Source organism: Lathamus discolor, chromosome 1 (genome assembly GCF_037157495.1).
Source record: "Lathamus discolor isolate bLatDis1 chromosome 1, bLatDis1.hap1, whole genome shotgun sequence".
Lineage (NCBI taxonomy): Eukaryota > Metazoa > Chordata > Aves > Psittaciformes > Psittacidae > Lathamus > Lathamus discolor.
In genome coordinates, this window is record NC_088884.1 from 86,822,399 (window position 1) to 86,838,659 (window position 16,261).

General features: G+C 41.4%; 2 protein-coding genes across 3 annotated transcripts in view; one reads left to right on the forward strand and one right to left on the reverse strand.

Moving 5' to 3' along the window:
* The window catches only part of BBS12 (Bardet-Biedl syndrome 12), a 32,242-nt gene extending 22,826 nt beyond the window's left edge, over window positions 1–9,416 (reverse strand). The window contains exons 1-2 of one of the 2 annotated variants that reach the window (XM_065684506.1): window positions 9,368–9,416; window positions 3,677–6,803 (exon numbers count right to left, since the gene is read on the reverse strand). In XM_065684506.1, the coding sequence (XP_065540578.1) occupies window positions 4,658–6,787 (2,130 nt within the window). In that variant the 5' untranslated portion in view covers window positions 6,788–6,803; window positions 9,368–9,416 and the 3' untranslated portion in view covers window positions 3,677–4,657. Of the gene's footprint in view, window positions 1–1,165; window positions 6,804–9,074 lie in introns of those variants that run through there. The other variant, XM_065684499.1, reaches the window with a different exon arrangement.
* Window positions 9,417–9,665: 249 nt separating this feature from the next.
* Window positions 9,666–15,686, forward strand: LOC136016834 (uncharacterized). The gene is made up of 5 exons (XM_065684517.1): window positions 9,666–9,773; window positions 11,624–11,779; window positions 13,337–13,465; window positions 13,563–13,700; window positions 13,938–15,686. The coding sequence occupies exons 1-5, from the start codon at window positions 9,771–9,773 to the stop codon at window positions 14,025–14,027; spliced, it is 516 nt and encodes a 171-aa protein (XP_065540589.1). The 5' UTR covers window positions 9,666–9,770; the 3' UTR covers window positions 14,028–15,686.
* The last annotated feature ends 575 nt before the right edge of the window (window positions 15,687–16,261 follow it).

The following is a 16,261-nucleotide window of genomic DNA, read 5'->3' on the forward strand; positions in this document are numbered from 1 at the left end:
AAATAACATCTGAGTTCCCTGGTTTCTGGCAGCCATCAGCATTCTGTCACAGCTAAATGGCTCCAGAAAAAAAGCATCCTTGAACCAGAAGAACTTGAATAATATGCTTTGGATATTTAATATGCTTTTGGGTATTTAAACAATGCTTACATAAGAGATGAAGGGGAGCGAGAAGTGAGGGGCTGAACACTCACTGCCTTGAGCAAGCCATATTCAGGGAATTGAAATAATGTTATATTAGGAGGAACTAGGAGGTCAGGTAATTAAACTGATGTAATAAATATACAATAGAATCATAGAATAGTTAGGGTTGGAAATGACCTGAAGATCATCTACTTCCAACGCCCCTGCCATGGGCAGGGACACCTCACACTAAACCATCTCACCCAAGGCTTTGTCCAACCCGGCCTTGAACACTGCCAGGGATGGAGCACTCACAACTTCCCTGGACAACCCATTCCAGTGCCTCACCACCCTTACAGGAAAGAACTTCCTCCTTATATCCAATCTAAACTTCCCCTGTTTAAGTTTCAACCCATTACCCTTTGTCCTGTCACTACAGTCCCTAACGAAGAGTCCCTCCCCAGCATCCCTATAGGCCCCCTTCAGGTACCGGAAGGCTGCTATGAGGTCTCCATGCAGCCTTCTCTTTTCCAGGCTGAACAGCCCCAACTTCCTCAGCCTATCTTCATACGGGAGGTGCTCCAGTCCCTTGATCATCCTCGTGGTCCTCCTCTGCACTTGTTCCAACAGTTCCATGTCCTTTTTATGTTGAGGAACACCAGAACTGCACACAATACTCCAGGTGAGGTCTCACAAGAGCAAAGCAGAGGGGCAGGATCACCTCTTTTGACCTCCTGGTCACGCTCCTTTTGATGCAGCCCAGGATACAGTTGGCTTTCTGGGCTGCAAGCGCACACTGCCAGCCCATGTTCATTTTCTCATCAACCAAGACCCCCAAGTCCTTCTCCACAGGGCTGCTCTGAATCTCTTCTCTGCCCAACCTGTAGCTGTGCCTGGGATTGCTCCAACCCAGGTGTAGGACCTTGCACTTGTCATGGTTAAACTTCATAAGGTTGGCTAATAGCCCACCTTACAAGCATGTCAAGGTCCCTCTGGATGGCATTCCTTCCCTCCAGCATATCAACCGAACCACACAGCTTGGTGTCATACTTCTGCAGCTGTATTAGTCTAATTTTCATCACTATGGAATCAAAGACATTATACTGATATGGAATTATACACACATACATATACAGCATTCATGACTGTTTCCTCTAAATTAATATGTGCATGGTACACGTGTATCTTTGAGCTGCAACCCACAGACAGGACTGCAAATACAGGGAACAGCAAATGAAATACAGGAATTAATACCCCAAACAAGACATAATTCCTTTCAGTTTACTGGAGTGGTCCTTCTTTGTACAAGGCTGCTCTTGGACAAAATGAATATTTACTTATAATATATAGTTATCCTGAAAAAGGAGGTATTATAATATTTTTCTTTGACATAACAAGAGGTGAATAGATTAACTGCTCTAGTTGAGGTCTGTATGACTAGAATAGTATATATATGAATATATATGCCACAACAGGCACTTTTGAAAGAGCCTTTAACAACAGACTTATTACAAGCCTTACAATTTTTGTAAGACAAGTTGACAGAATATGTTAAATAGTTCAGTTATTGTACAGCTGTCCTGGATTCAGCAGTAGCAGTCATTTCTCTCCTTCTTAGTAGCTGGTGCAGTGCTGTGGTTTTGACTTTCAGCCTGGGAACAGTGCTGATAACAGTGATGCTTTTAGTTGTTGCTAAATCATGTTTATTCTGACCAAGCACTTTGTGAGTCTCATGTTCTGCCAGGGAGGAGGGGAAGCTGGGAGGAAGCAGAGACAGGACACCTGACCCAAACTAGCCAGAGGTATTCCATACCACAGCACGTCATGCCCAGTATATAAACTGGGGGCAGTTACGCGGAAGGGCTAGATCACTGCTTGGGTCTGGCTGGGTATCGGTTGGCGGATGGTGAGCGACTGTATTCTCTTCCCTTGTTATTTCCCTTATCATTATTATAATTGGTGGTAGCAGGAGTGGTTTGTGTTATACCTTAGTTACCGGACTGCTCTTATCTCAACCCGTGGGAGTTACATTCTTTAGATTCTCCTCCCCATCCCTCTGGGAAAGGGGGGCGAGGGGGGGAGTGAGACAGAGACTGCATGGTTCTGATTTACAGCTGGGCTTAAACCATGACAACCAGTTACCAACTGATCAAAACTTTAATACAGCTAGATCCCCATGCTGCTAGAAACTATTGTTTCAAAATAAAATTATAAACCCCTATAGTATTGATGAGATTCTGCCAAAAGCCACTAAATTATGGAGTTTTTAGAAAACCAAAATATTTACACTTTCAGGTCAGAGATGACTAAATACTACAAGCATAACTTTCTACACACAGAAAAGTTTTTCTCCCCTATTTCTAAAAGGCAACTGCTGTTAAAATGCTTCCTTAAGCTCCTTAAGAGCCTTTCAGCTACATGTGAGTTGAATACAACTATATAAAAAATATAAAATATGTAATTCAGCAATGAGAATCTTTTGAAAAAATACTGTATAACACTACTTTAATACACACACAGACATATATACTATATGTACCTAAACCGTATTTGAGGATGAATTTCATTATCTGTGTCTTTCTTTTCCTGACATACAGAATACATCAATTATTCACCTAGCGTGATCCACTTGGGTAAACAGTTCTGTGAAAGATCTGAATTTGAGACTAGCGTAGGAGAAAACTCTGGGATAAAATGCATTTAGATGGATTCTTTTCTTCTTAAAAATGAAGTTAGGGCTTCTTGTCAGATCAACACTCAAAAGCTCTTTCTAAGTATCCCAATTTCACTTCATGCCTAAGGTTAATTCAGAATCTCAGTAGCCTATCCTACCTCTTCAGGGAATCCCCAGCTATGGAGACCTACAAGATGTAAGCAAGTCTCAGAAAGGACTATTTTAGCTAAATGTAGTGTAGGTTATGCAGTTATTTTACAGGGCTAACGACATCAATGGAAGCAAAAAAATGTAGCAAAAGTGTGGGAGGTAGAAAATATCAGATTCTGTCAAATACCTATTGACAATTATAATGGGATATAATGTTGAGGTGTTTGCACCAAGGGGGAGACATTTTTGGAACTGAATTTTTCATTAACTCAAGCCTGAATGCACAGGTAGAAGGGAAGGGCCTTCCCAAGAGAAAAGAGAAACTCCAACAGGGCACAAACTCAGAGAACTGTGTTAAAGCTCAGCAGAGGTCAACTGGGGAGGTCAACTGGGGAACTGCCAGTGGTCACATGGGTTTGAGGCAGCTGATGGCTCTTATCCAAGATGTCTTCTGCAGTGGGGAGATACCTCGAGGAAAATATGTCTGCCTTTCCACCGAATCACACCTCAGAAAACACTCTTTAGTCCACCCCAATACTTAGCTTTCATCACGGAAGGACTGTTTGCCATCAGCACAAGCAATTGCAACCAGTAAGTGCTTAACCCTAGTACTTCCAGACATTAGCATTTTAATGAAAAAAATCCTAAAAGCAAGAATCTGCTTTAGCATCACCATTTCCATTCTTTTTCCAGTCTGTTTTCACTGCACTGGTGAGACATTTCACTTACTTTTTTTCTGAATTTGGCATTCTGAACAACTCTCTCCATAGTTACACTCCTCTTTCTTGCAACAAAGTGCCAGTTGTCCATGGCTCTGCTTTCAAATTTCAAGTGCTGAAACACAGTAAAAATGCCTTGCCTCAATCATCATGACAGATTTGTTTCCAGTTTTTAGCTAACAGCTAAAACATACAACATTTTCCTCTTTGCAAGGGTAACTGAGAAAGCCCAAAGAGAATAATCTAAAAATCCAACTTGCAACATAAAACTTTGTGTAGAGATACATCCAGTCTGTAACACCAAATGGGAGGATTCTGCCTAAATTTATGTCAAAACGAAGAAAATTTCAAAGGGTATATATTTGAAATAGGACATACATGGTCCATATAAATACGCAAAATTAGACTCTATTAATACAATCTTTCAGCATAAAATGTAGCACTCATAATTATTGCATATTTAACTCTTGCATTGTACAGAAATTAACACAAATATGCCAATGTTATGCTCCTATATTTCTTTAGAAGACATTAAAAGACATTAACCAAGAATAATTTACAGAACACAAATCCAGATACCTTATACAGACAGTGGATGTTCAGAACATAAGCATATCCAAGGTATCAAACTTTTCTCCATCTGGACTCAGTATGTCCACCTGCCTAGCACTCCTCATTATAATGAAAAAAAGAATTGCACATCTGCTATGCTAAATAAAATTCGTCAGTTTGACTGGATGAATCTATCCATATGGACTATATTATTGGCTAGAAATGCACAGCTTGGGTTAGAGGGAAATCCACAAGGGATTTCTATCTGTTTTTGAACTCTCATTTCTAGAAATGAGAAATTACTTTGTGACTGTCGCATCTTCTGATTTCCACTGTTAGGCTCTGAAGTCATAATCATGTCTAAATGTTTGCTTTATAAACTATGAAGAAGTGTAGGTTGCCCCTGGACTCATGAACTTATAAATAAAGCCTGCAAGTCCTATAAAAACATAAATTCACTCGAGACATGTGAGTTCAATAGCTGATTCCTTCTGGGACCTGTGACAATTTCAGCATCTGTTTGAAGTACTAGTAGCACCAAATCTAGAGCTCTCCGCCATGCCTCTGTCTTGGCTGTAACATTATCACAAACCTTTAAACCCTCCCTGTGGTCAGCGAAGGGACCAGCACCATCCCTGAGCAGATTGCCTTTTCTAAACTCCTTCAATATGTATGCTGAAGGAGAGCCACAGTCAGCTGCTTTTCTGAGGTAATGATCAATTGAGGTGCACGCTTCCAACTCAGATGCAGCTTTTGTGGTGTTACACATAACCACCAAAAGATACTGCTTCCAGCCGCTTGCTAAGGCTTGGAGCACAACTGATTTATACTCAGTTGCAGATGCTGCCTGCCAAGGATTGTGAAACTCTTTTGCAGCATTTTGATTTGGTGGCTGCAAAGGCTGTTCGACAAGCATCTGAATGTGACTGAGGCACAAGAGCTCCACTGCACCACCGCCAATGAAAACCTTCTTGTCATTTAAAGCATGATGGAGTCGATACACTAAAGTCCAGAACTGGTCTTCAATGAGCTGCATCTTTGAAGCTACACTAGTGGTAAGCACAGCTGTGAGCAGAGGAATTCCTTGTGCTTTTATTCTGACCGGTATGAGTTCACCCAGATCCATTGCACGCCCGTCACAGGCCTTCCACAACTCCACTTGGGCCCCATTCCCCACACAAGAAGCATTCAGCTGGGTGAGGTATGTCACTGGCTGAGCGCCAGTGACTTCCGCAAAGGCACTCAACACATTCCAAGTCACAGAACTAACTAACAATATACTATTTGCTATGCATCTTTCCATTAAGTTTTCACACACATTTCCTTTGACCAAAACCAGGTTTACTTCAAATTTTATCAGATTATCTAACATACTGCTTAGCCACAAGTCCCCTTCCTGTAAGCTAGGATGCTCCACTATGGTCCTCACATTACATGGTCTGTTAAAACCTAAGTGACGATATTGCTCAGTTAGGTCACCATCTACTAGCAGAATCCGAAGGAGTTTGTCTTCAAAGTATTTGATAACTGTGACTTGTTCTGGTGATACCAATGTGACAAAACCTGGGGAGGCACAAGAATAGCTTTCAGGCAGGCCCACTAAGCAGCATGTCACAATTTCTGCAACATTTAACTGGGAAGAGCCACTGTGTTCTGCTGTCTCTTGCTGATACATAACAATGCTTTGTAGCACTTTCATGCTAGTTTCATTTCCGTGGCTCAGAGCCATTGCCAGGTGTCCTAAACCACGACATTCACATGAATCTGCTGATGGTCCCAGAAGGTATCCCTGAAAATTACCTTGCTGACTTGAAAAAAGGCTTTTTCCTAGAGTGCTGAAGTACCTGCTGTGGGTCAGCTTTTGTTTGTTACAGCTGGATGTGGTAACACCACTTCCAGAAATCACAGATGTACTTTTGTCACCCACTGGTTTGACAAGAGAAGCTACCGAATCAAAGCCAGGCAAAGGTGAAACCAGGTGCTTGTTAAAATTGCAATCATCATCTTGATGCGAACAAGAATTCATTGGAATTATTTCTGGTACAGAAATATCTTTCTGAAAATACAGGAAAAGCTGGGAATTTGGAAGACTGTCACATCCAGTTTGGCAAGTTTTGCTTTTAGAAGTGTTTGGCCTAACACTGCTAGAACAGAGCTCTTTATTTACGTCATGTATTGATATTTGAAGACACTGGACTCTCTCACAGCAAGAGTTCAATCCCTCGGACATCACAGATACTATTGCTGAAACCGGAACATTCTGCTGGAGGCATTCCACTATGGCATTGCTCCACGCACCAACAAGAAACAACAGGGTACTCATCCCAGTCTTAAACTCTTTGGTTTGTGCCTGAATGGTTTCATTAAGAAGCTGTCCAGCAGCACTAGTTAAATCCAAACTTTCGATCAGTCTAACAGCAGAACAAATCAATGTGCTTTCGTTGGTGATTTCATCCACAATGAATTTACACGATTTCACTGGCCCCAGTAATGTTCTTCCAGCTAAAGCTAAGGAAGAGAGTTGCTGAAGTCCAATATGTCGCCTTGCATTCACATCCCTGAAAGCCATGGGCAGCAGGCAGGATCTGTGAACAGAACACAAACTTATTGCCCCATCCTCACAGCACTCCACAGCATATATCAGCAAAAAATTAAATTAGCAGTCTAGCAGTGAATACAGCACTCCTGTGATGCTCTCTTAAACAGTTCTTTATCCTGTGCGCTTCTTAGGAGCTGTCGATGCACATAGTTGCTGAAATGGTGCATTGCTAAAATACCAGGGAATATTTAATTGCTGGCAGATAGTGAAGTGCTGCTAATTCTGGTGGTTTCTTAAACATGATACAGAGCAGATTGTGTAGAACTACCATTTCTCTCCCGACCTGCTATCTGGAATTTCAGTTATTTGGCCTATTTAGGCCAAAAATTCATCAGAGCAGAATGTGCAAAACAAAAGTGCTCTGTACAGATCCATCTGGGCAAAAACAGTTATGCCACTTACTTTAACCTTCAAATCTGTTAAAGAATAATCAAAATTATTTTGTTCCAACTTCCATTTAGCATGCATCAACGCTTCATTAAATGTGCGTGAAAAGAAATGCCACTTCTTCATACTTCACAAAGCAAACTATCAAAACTTTAAGGTTTTGATCTACTACTCAGTTTTAATACGTCAAGAATAAATCTTCTTTCACTTGAAATCTCTTCCACACCACAGTCCTGTGGCAGACCATACAGATTAAACTAAAATTTCCTTTTGTTTTTCTTTTTTTTGAATGTAAAAGTATACATACCAAGAATTAAGAAGCTTAGCCATATACCTTTTATGCTCAGATTCAAATCCTTTATTTCATCTCTTTATTCCAAATGTAAAATTCTGTCCAGCTTAGTGAAAGTATATCTGAATACTATCTCAAATGAAAATGAAGTGTGAATTTAAAAAGCAGAGCAGGCAGTCAGAAATAGACTTTTTTATGCTGACAGTCCTGAAGTTCTAGTCTAGCCCAAACTGACAACAGAATTTCCCCTCAATTACCAGATACATCTTGAAGCACCAAAGGAATCATTAACTAAGACATTATTTTAATCTATAGTTAGCTGTAATCAACAATTTAGGGAATTTTAGATAAGTAGGTTCTTTTAACTTTAAAACTGCACTGGGAATGCACCTCTGAAAACCTCCAACCAACCTGGTTTTATTTGGAAATTGTTCTTGGCAGTGTCTTGTGACAATAGTCTAATTTTGCTATGTATCCATAGCAGTACTTCTAGTAATAACAACAGTAATAATAAAGGGCTCTTAATTGGAATCCTTACCTTCATATCACGAGTAGCTTGTTTTGCAAAAACAAGCAAACAAAAAAATAGTTGAACGGATTAAATAATATTAATTGGATCATGCAATCCAATATGAAATGTGTTTCCCCCACTCTCCCAAAACCTCATCATTACATTTGATTTCTCTTAAGGATTTAGTAAGACAATAATTTGGTTGTGGGGTTTTTTGTTGGTTTTTTTTTTTGGGGGGGGGTGTTTGTTTGGTTTTTGATGTTTGTGGGTTGGTGTTTTTTTGTTGTTGTTGGTTTTTTGTTCTGTTATTTTTTTCTTGCTTTGTGCTTTGTTGTGGTTTTTGTTGTGTTTTTTTTTTTTTTTCTCCAAGATCACTGTTTCTAAATTCAAGCAGTTCTTGGTCACTTCGCAACCTGCTTTTTGATACAAATAACAAATAACCAATTTGTGGTTCTCTTCATAAAAATCAGGAAAGAGCTGAAGTAAAAACACTGCAAGGCCCCTTAATGCTCTCTCAGTACCTAGGTCCTTGGTACATAGCTCTGGGCAGAAGACCATGCTGCTGTTTGGATGGGAGACAACTATGGAAAGACTGCTGAGTAAGAGGTTTCCATTTTCCAGTGCTGCAAACTTCTTACTCCCCAGGCAGTCCCAAACAAGGGTTCAGCTCAGCAGTATAAGCCATTGTCTTATTAGAATGGCATTTTTATTTCAGTGACCCTGAAACCAAGACCAGTTATGAGACAGGCTAATTAGGGTTAGTGTAGCTCCTTCTGTCAAGTCAATGCACTTCTTCCAAACCTCAACACAGCCAACTGCAAGTTGCTTTGTTAAAATTCTCTCTGAAATTTAAGTTTAAAAATGTGCCTCTTACATACAGCTTAAACTCAAACTTTAAAACTGTAGCTTCATTTTGGACACCAGCTTATACTCCTACAGATCCACAAACATGAACCAAGGGCTTGGCTGCAAAACCAGGTGAAGGCAGGGCATGCGCTTACAGGAAAGAATGTTTTTATTTCATGGCAATTAAACCACCAAGTGCTCAAGTAAGGGTCACGACTTACCTAGTCTACCACTGAGCCAGGACTTACTGCTAATGCAGGAAGACAAAGAGCTTCCTAACTTGGTGCAGCCGAGCCCGAACGCCCGTAACGGGCCAGCCCCGCATCACTCGCAGCCTGGAAGCGGAAAGCAGCCAGCGCTCAGGCGTGGAGCCGGGGCCGCTCATCAGGCTCCCCGGAGCGGCGCTGCTGGGGCCCGGTGAAGGGCCACCCACTTCCTCCCGGCTAGAGGCCCAAGCCCAGGCTCGGAACCGGCCCCTCGTCCGCCCCGCAGCAAGCCGGTGCTAGTTCCTAACCGATTAGGCTGCGTTTTCCCCCTGCTCCCCGCGGCCGGGCTGGGCCGGGCTGGGCCGGGCTGAGCTCGCTCCGCGCACCACCGCGCACCACCGCGCACCACCGCGCACCACCGCGCACACCGTGTGACGCTCTGTCACCAGGACGACGACGCCACCGCCACTGGTTTCCACACACAACAGGCGCAGTAATCCCCGCACTCTCACTGACATCACAAGACCGCCAACTGCCATTGGCCCACGTTAGGGAAGGGGGCGGGTTCTCCGGTGCGCCCGGCTAGTTCATTGGGTGGCTCGAGTTAGTTGCGTATTCCGCTGCGTCCACTCGTCTCCGTGCGGCGGGCTGGGCCGTTAGGAGTGGTGGGGTCGACTTGACCTGGAGTGGCGTTTCGGCGGCCGCAGCCAAATGGTGAGTGCCCTTCCCCGCGGAACGGCTGGTGCAAGTTCCCGGCTAAGCCCATCGGTGCCCTCCCTGCTGTGCCCCCCATAGCTGAGGTTCGGCTCGGCTCGGACTGGATCGTCCCGGGACTCGTAGTCCGCCGTGGATCCCCAGCCACCGATGGGCAGGCAGCCCGCGTTGGGCTCGAAGGGTTGTTGGGAGTTGGCGTGAGGACCGCGCGGCTTGATAAGGCTTCCTGTGTTGCTTGGTTTCCTGGCACAACGCGGAAGTGTACAGGAAAGAGCCCGATTTCCCGCCCCCCATCTTGGTTCTACGAAAGACATCCCTGATAAGCATCAAGAATCGCAAAATATGTCACCTGCTCTCAGTGTGGCGTAAGGTGGAGGCAAGATGCATGGATAATCTCAGTACCATTTACTGACCCCCTCCACTTCATTCGGTCACCTGTAGCAGTGGTGTATTTAGTTAAATGGTGTTGGCTCGGTGAGGAGATGTAAAATGGGATTGCACAACCCGGTTTTGAAATAAAAGGAACGGGAAGCAGTGCAGATGCTACCTCTCAGGAGCTTCAACGTTTTAACTAGAATCTATGTGTATACATAGAGTGCAAGAAAAAAGGTTCAGGTGGAGTGTTAGCAATTTTTTTTTTTTTCTATATGATCAGAAAAATGTCTCACATAGGTTTCTCCTGGAGTGAAATATAAAAAATAAAAATCTGTTGCCTGTGTTTAATAACAGGGGAGTATCAGAGGTGTGCCAGACAAAAGGGTTTGCAACCCAACCTGGGAGGGACAAATCATGTTAAAAAAATGAAGTTTTATTTCCAAACACAGCAAAATGGAATCTTCTGTGTGACCCATTGTGAATTTAAGAGAGATCCCAGCCCAAAAATAGTAAAAATTCACCAGAGGTAAGAGCTAGCTTAGAGGTACTCAGCAGTAGCTAGAAAACAAATTCCTTTCTTGGAGTTTGTTTTATTTACTTTCATAAAGCCTGTAACCAGTTCAAATTGGGGATGGGAGGGAGTGTCCTTCTTTCTGTCAATCTGCAGACTCAAGATGAAGGGTTAAAATCTGTCTGCTGCTGATTTATAAGAAAACCCATTCTCAAGGAAAATGTCTTTACCACTCCCTAGGCGAGCAGGTGAGGGAACCATTTTGTACTACCCTAACTACACCAGAAGTAGGAAAGGTCTGAGAAGTGTCCTGAATAATAACACACCAGCTCAGCATAAACAGATTAGCTCTCCTTCTGGGACAGATTTTGTGTTGATCTCACTGCTACCACTGCATGTTGTTACCTAGCACCACAGGTAGTTGGTGGATGGGCTGGCTAGAGCTACCAGCTCCCTTTAAACTTTGCTCCAACAGAGCAGATGCTCTCAGACATCCCACTTCTGTGCTGAGTTTTAGGAGTGGCTGACTTTGAGTACCATTTATAATCAAGACCCTACACAACTAGCCTTTTTATCTGTAAGGATGATTTACTTATTTCTTAGATGAAACCACTCCTGATACATCCAAGCAAGCAGAAGGATGTGCAGAGGGTCTTAGTTACCTTAGTACAGTGTTCATTTTCAGACTGCCTGCCTGATTTTTTTGTCATTACTCCTTTAATTGATGATCTTTAAATAGAAAACATGAAGCCCAAATGTGTGTTCCCCAGGAATAAAGTCTACAGCTTGTTTTCTTTCTAGAATAACTGAAGAAAATGAACATAGAGACCCAGTGTCTACCACTTGCAGCAAAAAAGTCTCTCATGTCTACTGCAGCTTTACTGTTTTTATAATTTACTTGTGTTCTGAATTTTCCCCAGAGTGGACGATTTCTTATCTTTTTTTTCTCCCTCACTTTCTGAAGGCATCCAACTATAGAAAACCTGGCTTAGGTACAGCCCAGCGGAAGAAAAGTGGCTTGAAACCTGAACTTACAGAAGAGCAAAAGCAAGAGATCAGAGAAGCTTTTGATTTGTTTGATACCGATGGATCTGGAAGCATCGACATAAAAGAACTGAAGGTTTTCAAACTTTTTTTCCTTGGATGGAATTATCTTTGATCTCAGAATTGTAGCTGCTTTTCCTGTTTGTCCAGCCCTAACTATTTTAAATTAGTTTTGGAGTACAAAAAAGGGTAATGGCTTGCTGTCACAACTGAATTTAGGGTTTACTATACGGTTAACCTGAAAAGTCTCTGTATGTAATACTCCAGAGTAGACAGGCTTCTCCAATACTGATAGCTTTGAGTAGCTGAGCATTAGTGGAACAAAGCAGTTGCTCTGTTTAGGTATACACAGTACACATTCCAGTTCACATTTCATGACTAGCTGAAGTCATTGTTTCTAGGAAGTGGACTTTTATTTCTGGGTGAATATCAAAATATCACATTTTTTCTTCATCTCAGATTTTGCACACATTCAGGAACAATAAACACATAATCTACACATAATCCAAAAATTACCTGTTTTTTAATTAAAAAAAAAAAAGAAAAAGAACAAAACTGAGACCTGAGTTGCATTTCAGTAGCAATTCAGGTAGCGTGTGTGCGCATGCACGTGCACACACACAGTAGAACAAGGGGGAAGCTTGTTCTTAGTTCCCTCCCTGTGTTTTTGTGTAAAAATTTTAAAGTGTGAATCTCTTATCTTGATTGTCTCTTTGGCCTTGATTTCTCATGTACACACACATTGCCTCAATTTCTGCATATATAACTTAGAAGTATGGTTACTAAGCCTATGGCTTATCTCAGTTAAAGAGAGCATGTTCTCTGAATGCAGACGATGCATGTTAAAATATAGTTCTTAAAATTGATTGAAATGTTCTAACATCAACCATTTGATGCTATGTTTTTGTTTTCCCAAATCAATTAAAAAAACGGCTATTTAATAGCAAAAGTGTTGGCATGGATTGTGAAATTAGTGATAAATACTCAAGTAGCAAAATCATTGAAATGCCAGAGCCTGGTTTTAAACTATGTTAATATTATGCATTTGTACAGCAATCTACACAACTGTTTTTACAGCAATACTTTGTGCTCTCTAAGGCTTAGGTGGTTTGTTTTTCTTTTCCTAAACTAGCACAGCAGTCAGTCTTTGCTGTGCTGAGGCTGAGACACTTAAAGAGTATTGTCAGCTCCCACCCCACCATGTCCACCCCCTAGCCAGAAGTGCCAAGAGACAGGCATAGGGATTTCTTCTATCTCCTTGTGTAAGTTACTGCATGTAATTCTGTACCCATCAAAATTAATGGGCATTCTGCCCTTGATTTCAGATGGAACGAGATCACATCCCTTGTTTCCAACCTCCCCTGAAGTCCCATTTTGATAGCCCGGTTCCATTATGAGCTATGTAGACTGGAACCTTTACCCAATTCAGACACAAAAGGTTTCTCTTTGTTTCAGAAAGATATATCAAGATATATCAAGAAAGATATATCAAGATATATCAAGAAAGAGATATCAAGATGTTTTCACTGCAGCGAGTTATTACAGTTTTGGACAAGGAAATTAAACAAGCTTTAGCGCAGCTGTTTGCACTATAGTTCTGGTGGCCTCCTAACAGAATTGTTTTTTGGCACAGGTTGCGATGCGTGCTTTGGGCTTTGAGCCAAAGAAGGAAGAAATTAAGAAAATGATAGCAGATATTGACAAAGAAGGAAGTGGCACCATTGACTTTGAAGACTTTTTGGCTATGATGACACAAAAAATGGTAGGAATTCTTAACAAAATTCTTGTGATGGCATAGAAAAAATGAAAAGGATTATCTGCGGCAGGTGTTTTCTAGTTATGTTTTACTCTTGTTTTAGAGCGAAAAGGACTCAAAAGAAGAAATCTTGAAAGCTTTCAGATTATTTGATGATGATGGTACAGGAAAAATTTCATTCAAAAACTTGAAAAGAGTTGCCAAGGAGCTGGGAGAAAATTTAACAGATGAAGAACTTCAGGTAAATTCTGATTTGCCAGAGCTTTTCTAACAGGGACAATGCAGCCAATGCTGTTGCATGTAAGGACTGGGTAGAAATTCATGCCTAAACAGAAAGGGCTGAGAGGTTGGAGAACTGAAGAGCAATCAAATACATAGTTATGTTCCCATAGGAAGTGCTTCTGATTTGTTGTTTTAGCAAATGGGAGATCTTGTGTTAGAGTCCAGTGCCTGATCAAATGTACAATGTGTTTTTTAGGAAATGATTGATGAAGCTGATCGGGATGGAGATGGAGAAGTGAATGAGCAAGAATTTTTGAGAATTATGAAGAAAACTAGCTTATATTAATATTTGTTGCCTTGTTGTACAGCTGCTCCAAAAGATAACCTAGAAAAGACTTAAAAACTGGGCATGTGCCTCCTGCATATTTTCTGCCATGTAAAGAAAGTCTGAAAGGACAGATTTTTGGTTCATTCTTTTTCAGCAGTTAACTAGGATAGGGGGGCTTCAGTACCCAGAACTGTTAAAATGAGATACTGCAGGAGTAAAAAGAAAGGATGAACTGAACCTGCAAGGCAGCGTCCCTTCTCCTCCCCTCCTCGGCAATTTCGCTGATTGCCATTTTAGGTAAAGAATGCTGTATTTCAACTATTTAACTGAAAGACATTTCACTTGATGTGCAGATTCCCACTGCTGCTGGGAGGGGCCACCTTTGACTTTATAAAGGCTACAGAATGAAGGTGTGAGCACAATTTTTATATTCCTTTTAAGGCTTTTGGGTTATCTTTTGATATTTGTCTCCTTTATTTCCATGAAAGACTCTAAAACCACCTGTGTATCTGTCAATTTCTGTATGAAACACTGTTTTCCAATGGGAAGTTGGTTTTGGACCTAATGGGAAGCAACTGTAAATAACCAGATTTGGTTCTTCATTTGGAGTTGTGTAGATGTTCTTCTGGTTTATTTGAATGTAACCTGCTTGGATTATCAAAGTTTATTGTATAACCAGTCAGCAGTTTGTTCAGTAAACCGCTGTTATGACAGGGTTTTAGGTACCTAAAAAGTTCAGTTCTGTGTTGCACTGTGTTGACTTTGGCTGTTTACAGTCAAGTTGCAGGGAGGACTCGCACCTGAAGCAAAAAACCAGCTCACCTTGGACATCTGTGGAACACTGAATATATTTACATCCTTGCAATCCAATTTTATTTCGCACATCATAGGGTTTTTTATTCATTTTCTTGACTATTTCTTGCATAAACTTTCAATCTAGGACTTAGAGGGCCACATTTCCTTCTGTATTATGGTGACAGAGCAGTAACATACGCCACATCCCATTATGTGGTTCTGCAGGAGGCTTTATCCTTGTGTCCCAATTAGACAATCAGCTTCAAAACTGCAAGGAAATGGTATAACCCTAAATCATGCCTCTCTAATAAGGTGCCTGAAGGAGAATTTACTTCTCACAGTGACATGGCAAGTAGGTAGCCAAATGTCAGGAGGGTTTAATGGGAAGAGGAGGGAAAGAACAGTATTTTGCTAGCATCTGTAAAGATCCCTCTTCTTCAGACAGCCTTTGCTGCTTGACAGTGCTAAGGAGGTTTGTAGAAGAGAGGAAGAGCCAACTCCTGGATTTGCTCCTCATTACAGCTGCTTTAGTTCTCATCAGCTGTAAGGACCCAGCAGGGGGAGAATTAGTTTTGGGAGTGGAAAGGGGAAGTTTATTCATTTATGTATCTTCTTAGTATGCAGGTGCGTACCTGGCATATTCTGCCTCAGTCTTCTGAGTTTTGTACTCAACAACTCCAAATAGACCATTTCTAACCTCTACTGAAGTAGGCATACACCTTGTGGAGAACATGGATTGGGTTCTTTTCTCTGGAAAACTCAAGAGAAACGCAAAGTCCCCTGTTAACACATTCAGTGGTAGTAGATGTAACCTGTAATACTGTGTTTTAAAATGTCTATTAATTTTGTATAAGTGTGAAATAAAACTGTTTTGCAAGTTAAGGAGTTGGTGTGCTCACTATGAAAACTTAATTTTAAAAAAGAATTTTAAAGTGTTAGATGGTTCACTGGGTATGTTTTCACTTAGTAGAATCGTTGGGGTTTCTAAGAGAGACATTCTTAGGTGCAGTAGTCTATCACGTAATTCCTCTCTTCTACGCTGGTTAAAATTCTGGTACTAACCACTTATATTCAGAAAGGGAAGTTTGAAGTTCTAGCTGATTATGGGGAATCCTAGAGCTTATTACAGTGACTACCTTTTAAAATGCTGCTACAGGAACAGATTGATGACCTGTGATGCATGTCACTTCTCTCTTCCTCTTCTAATCCCATTACCTGGCTTCAGAAGGAAGGAAAAAGACATGCAGTCATACCCACCATACCTACTACAATGATGAAATGTTATTCCTGGTTTGCCCATTAATCTCTTAAACCTGGAATGTTGAGTAGTGGCTAAATTAGCACAAACCTTGAAAGTGTTAATGTGACAGAACAAGAGTCTTGTGCTGCTTCAGTTAGCAATACAGCAAGGGCTATCTTGCCACCTCTTTAGCCACACAACAGTGCTGTGCCTCCAT

Bases quoted from the DNA above. Each gene is read 5' to 3' on its own strand.
- LOC136016834 (XM_065684517.1), top strand. The intron at 11,780-13,336 runs GTTTTCAAACTT...TTTTTGGCACAG, and splicing joins TCGACATAAAAGAACTGAAG to GTTGCGATGCGTGCTTTGGG. The intron at 13,701-13,937 runs GTAAATTCTGAT...TGTGTTTTTTAG, and splicing joins TAACAGATGAAGAACTTCAG to GAAATGATTGATGAAGCTGA.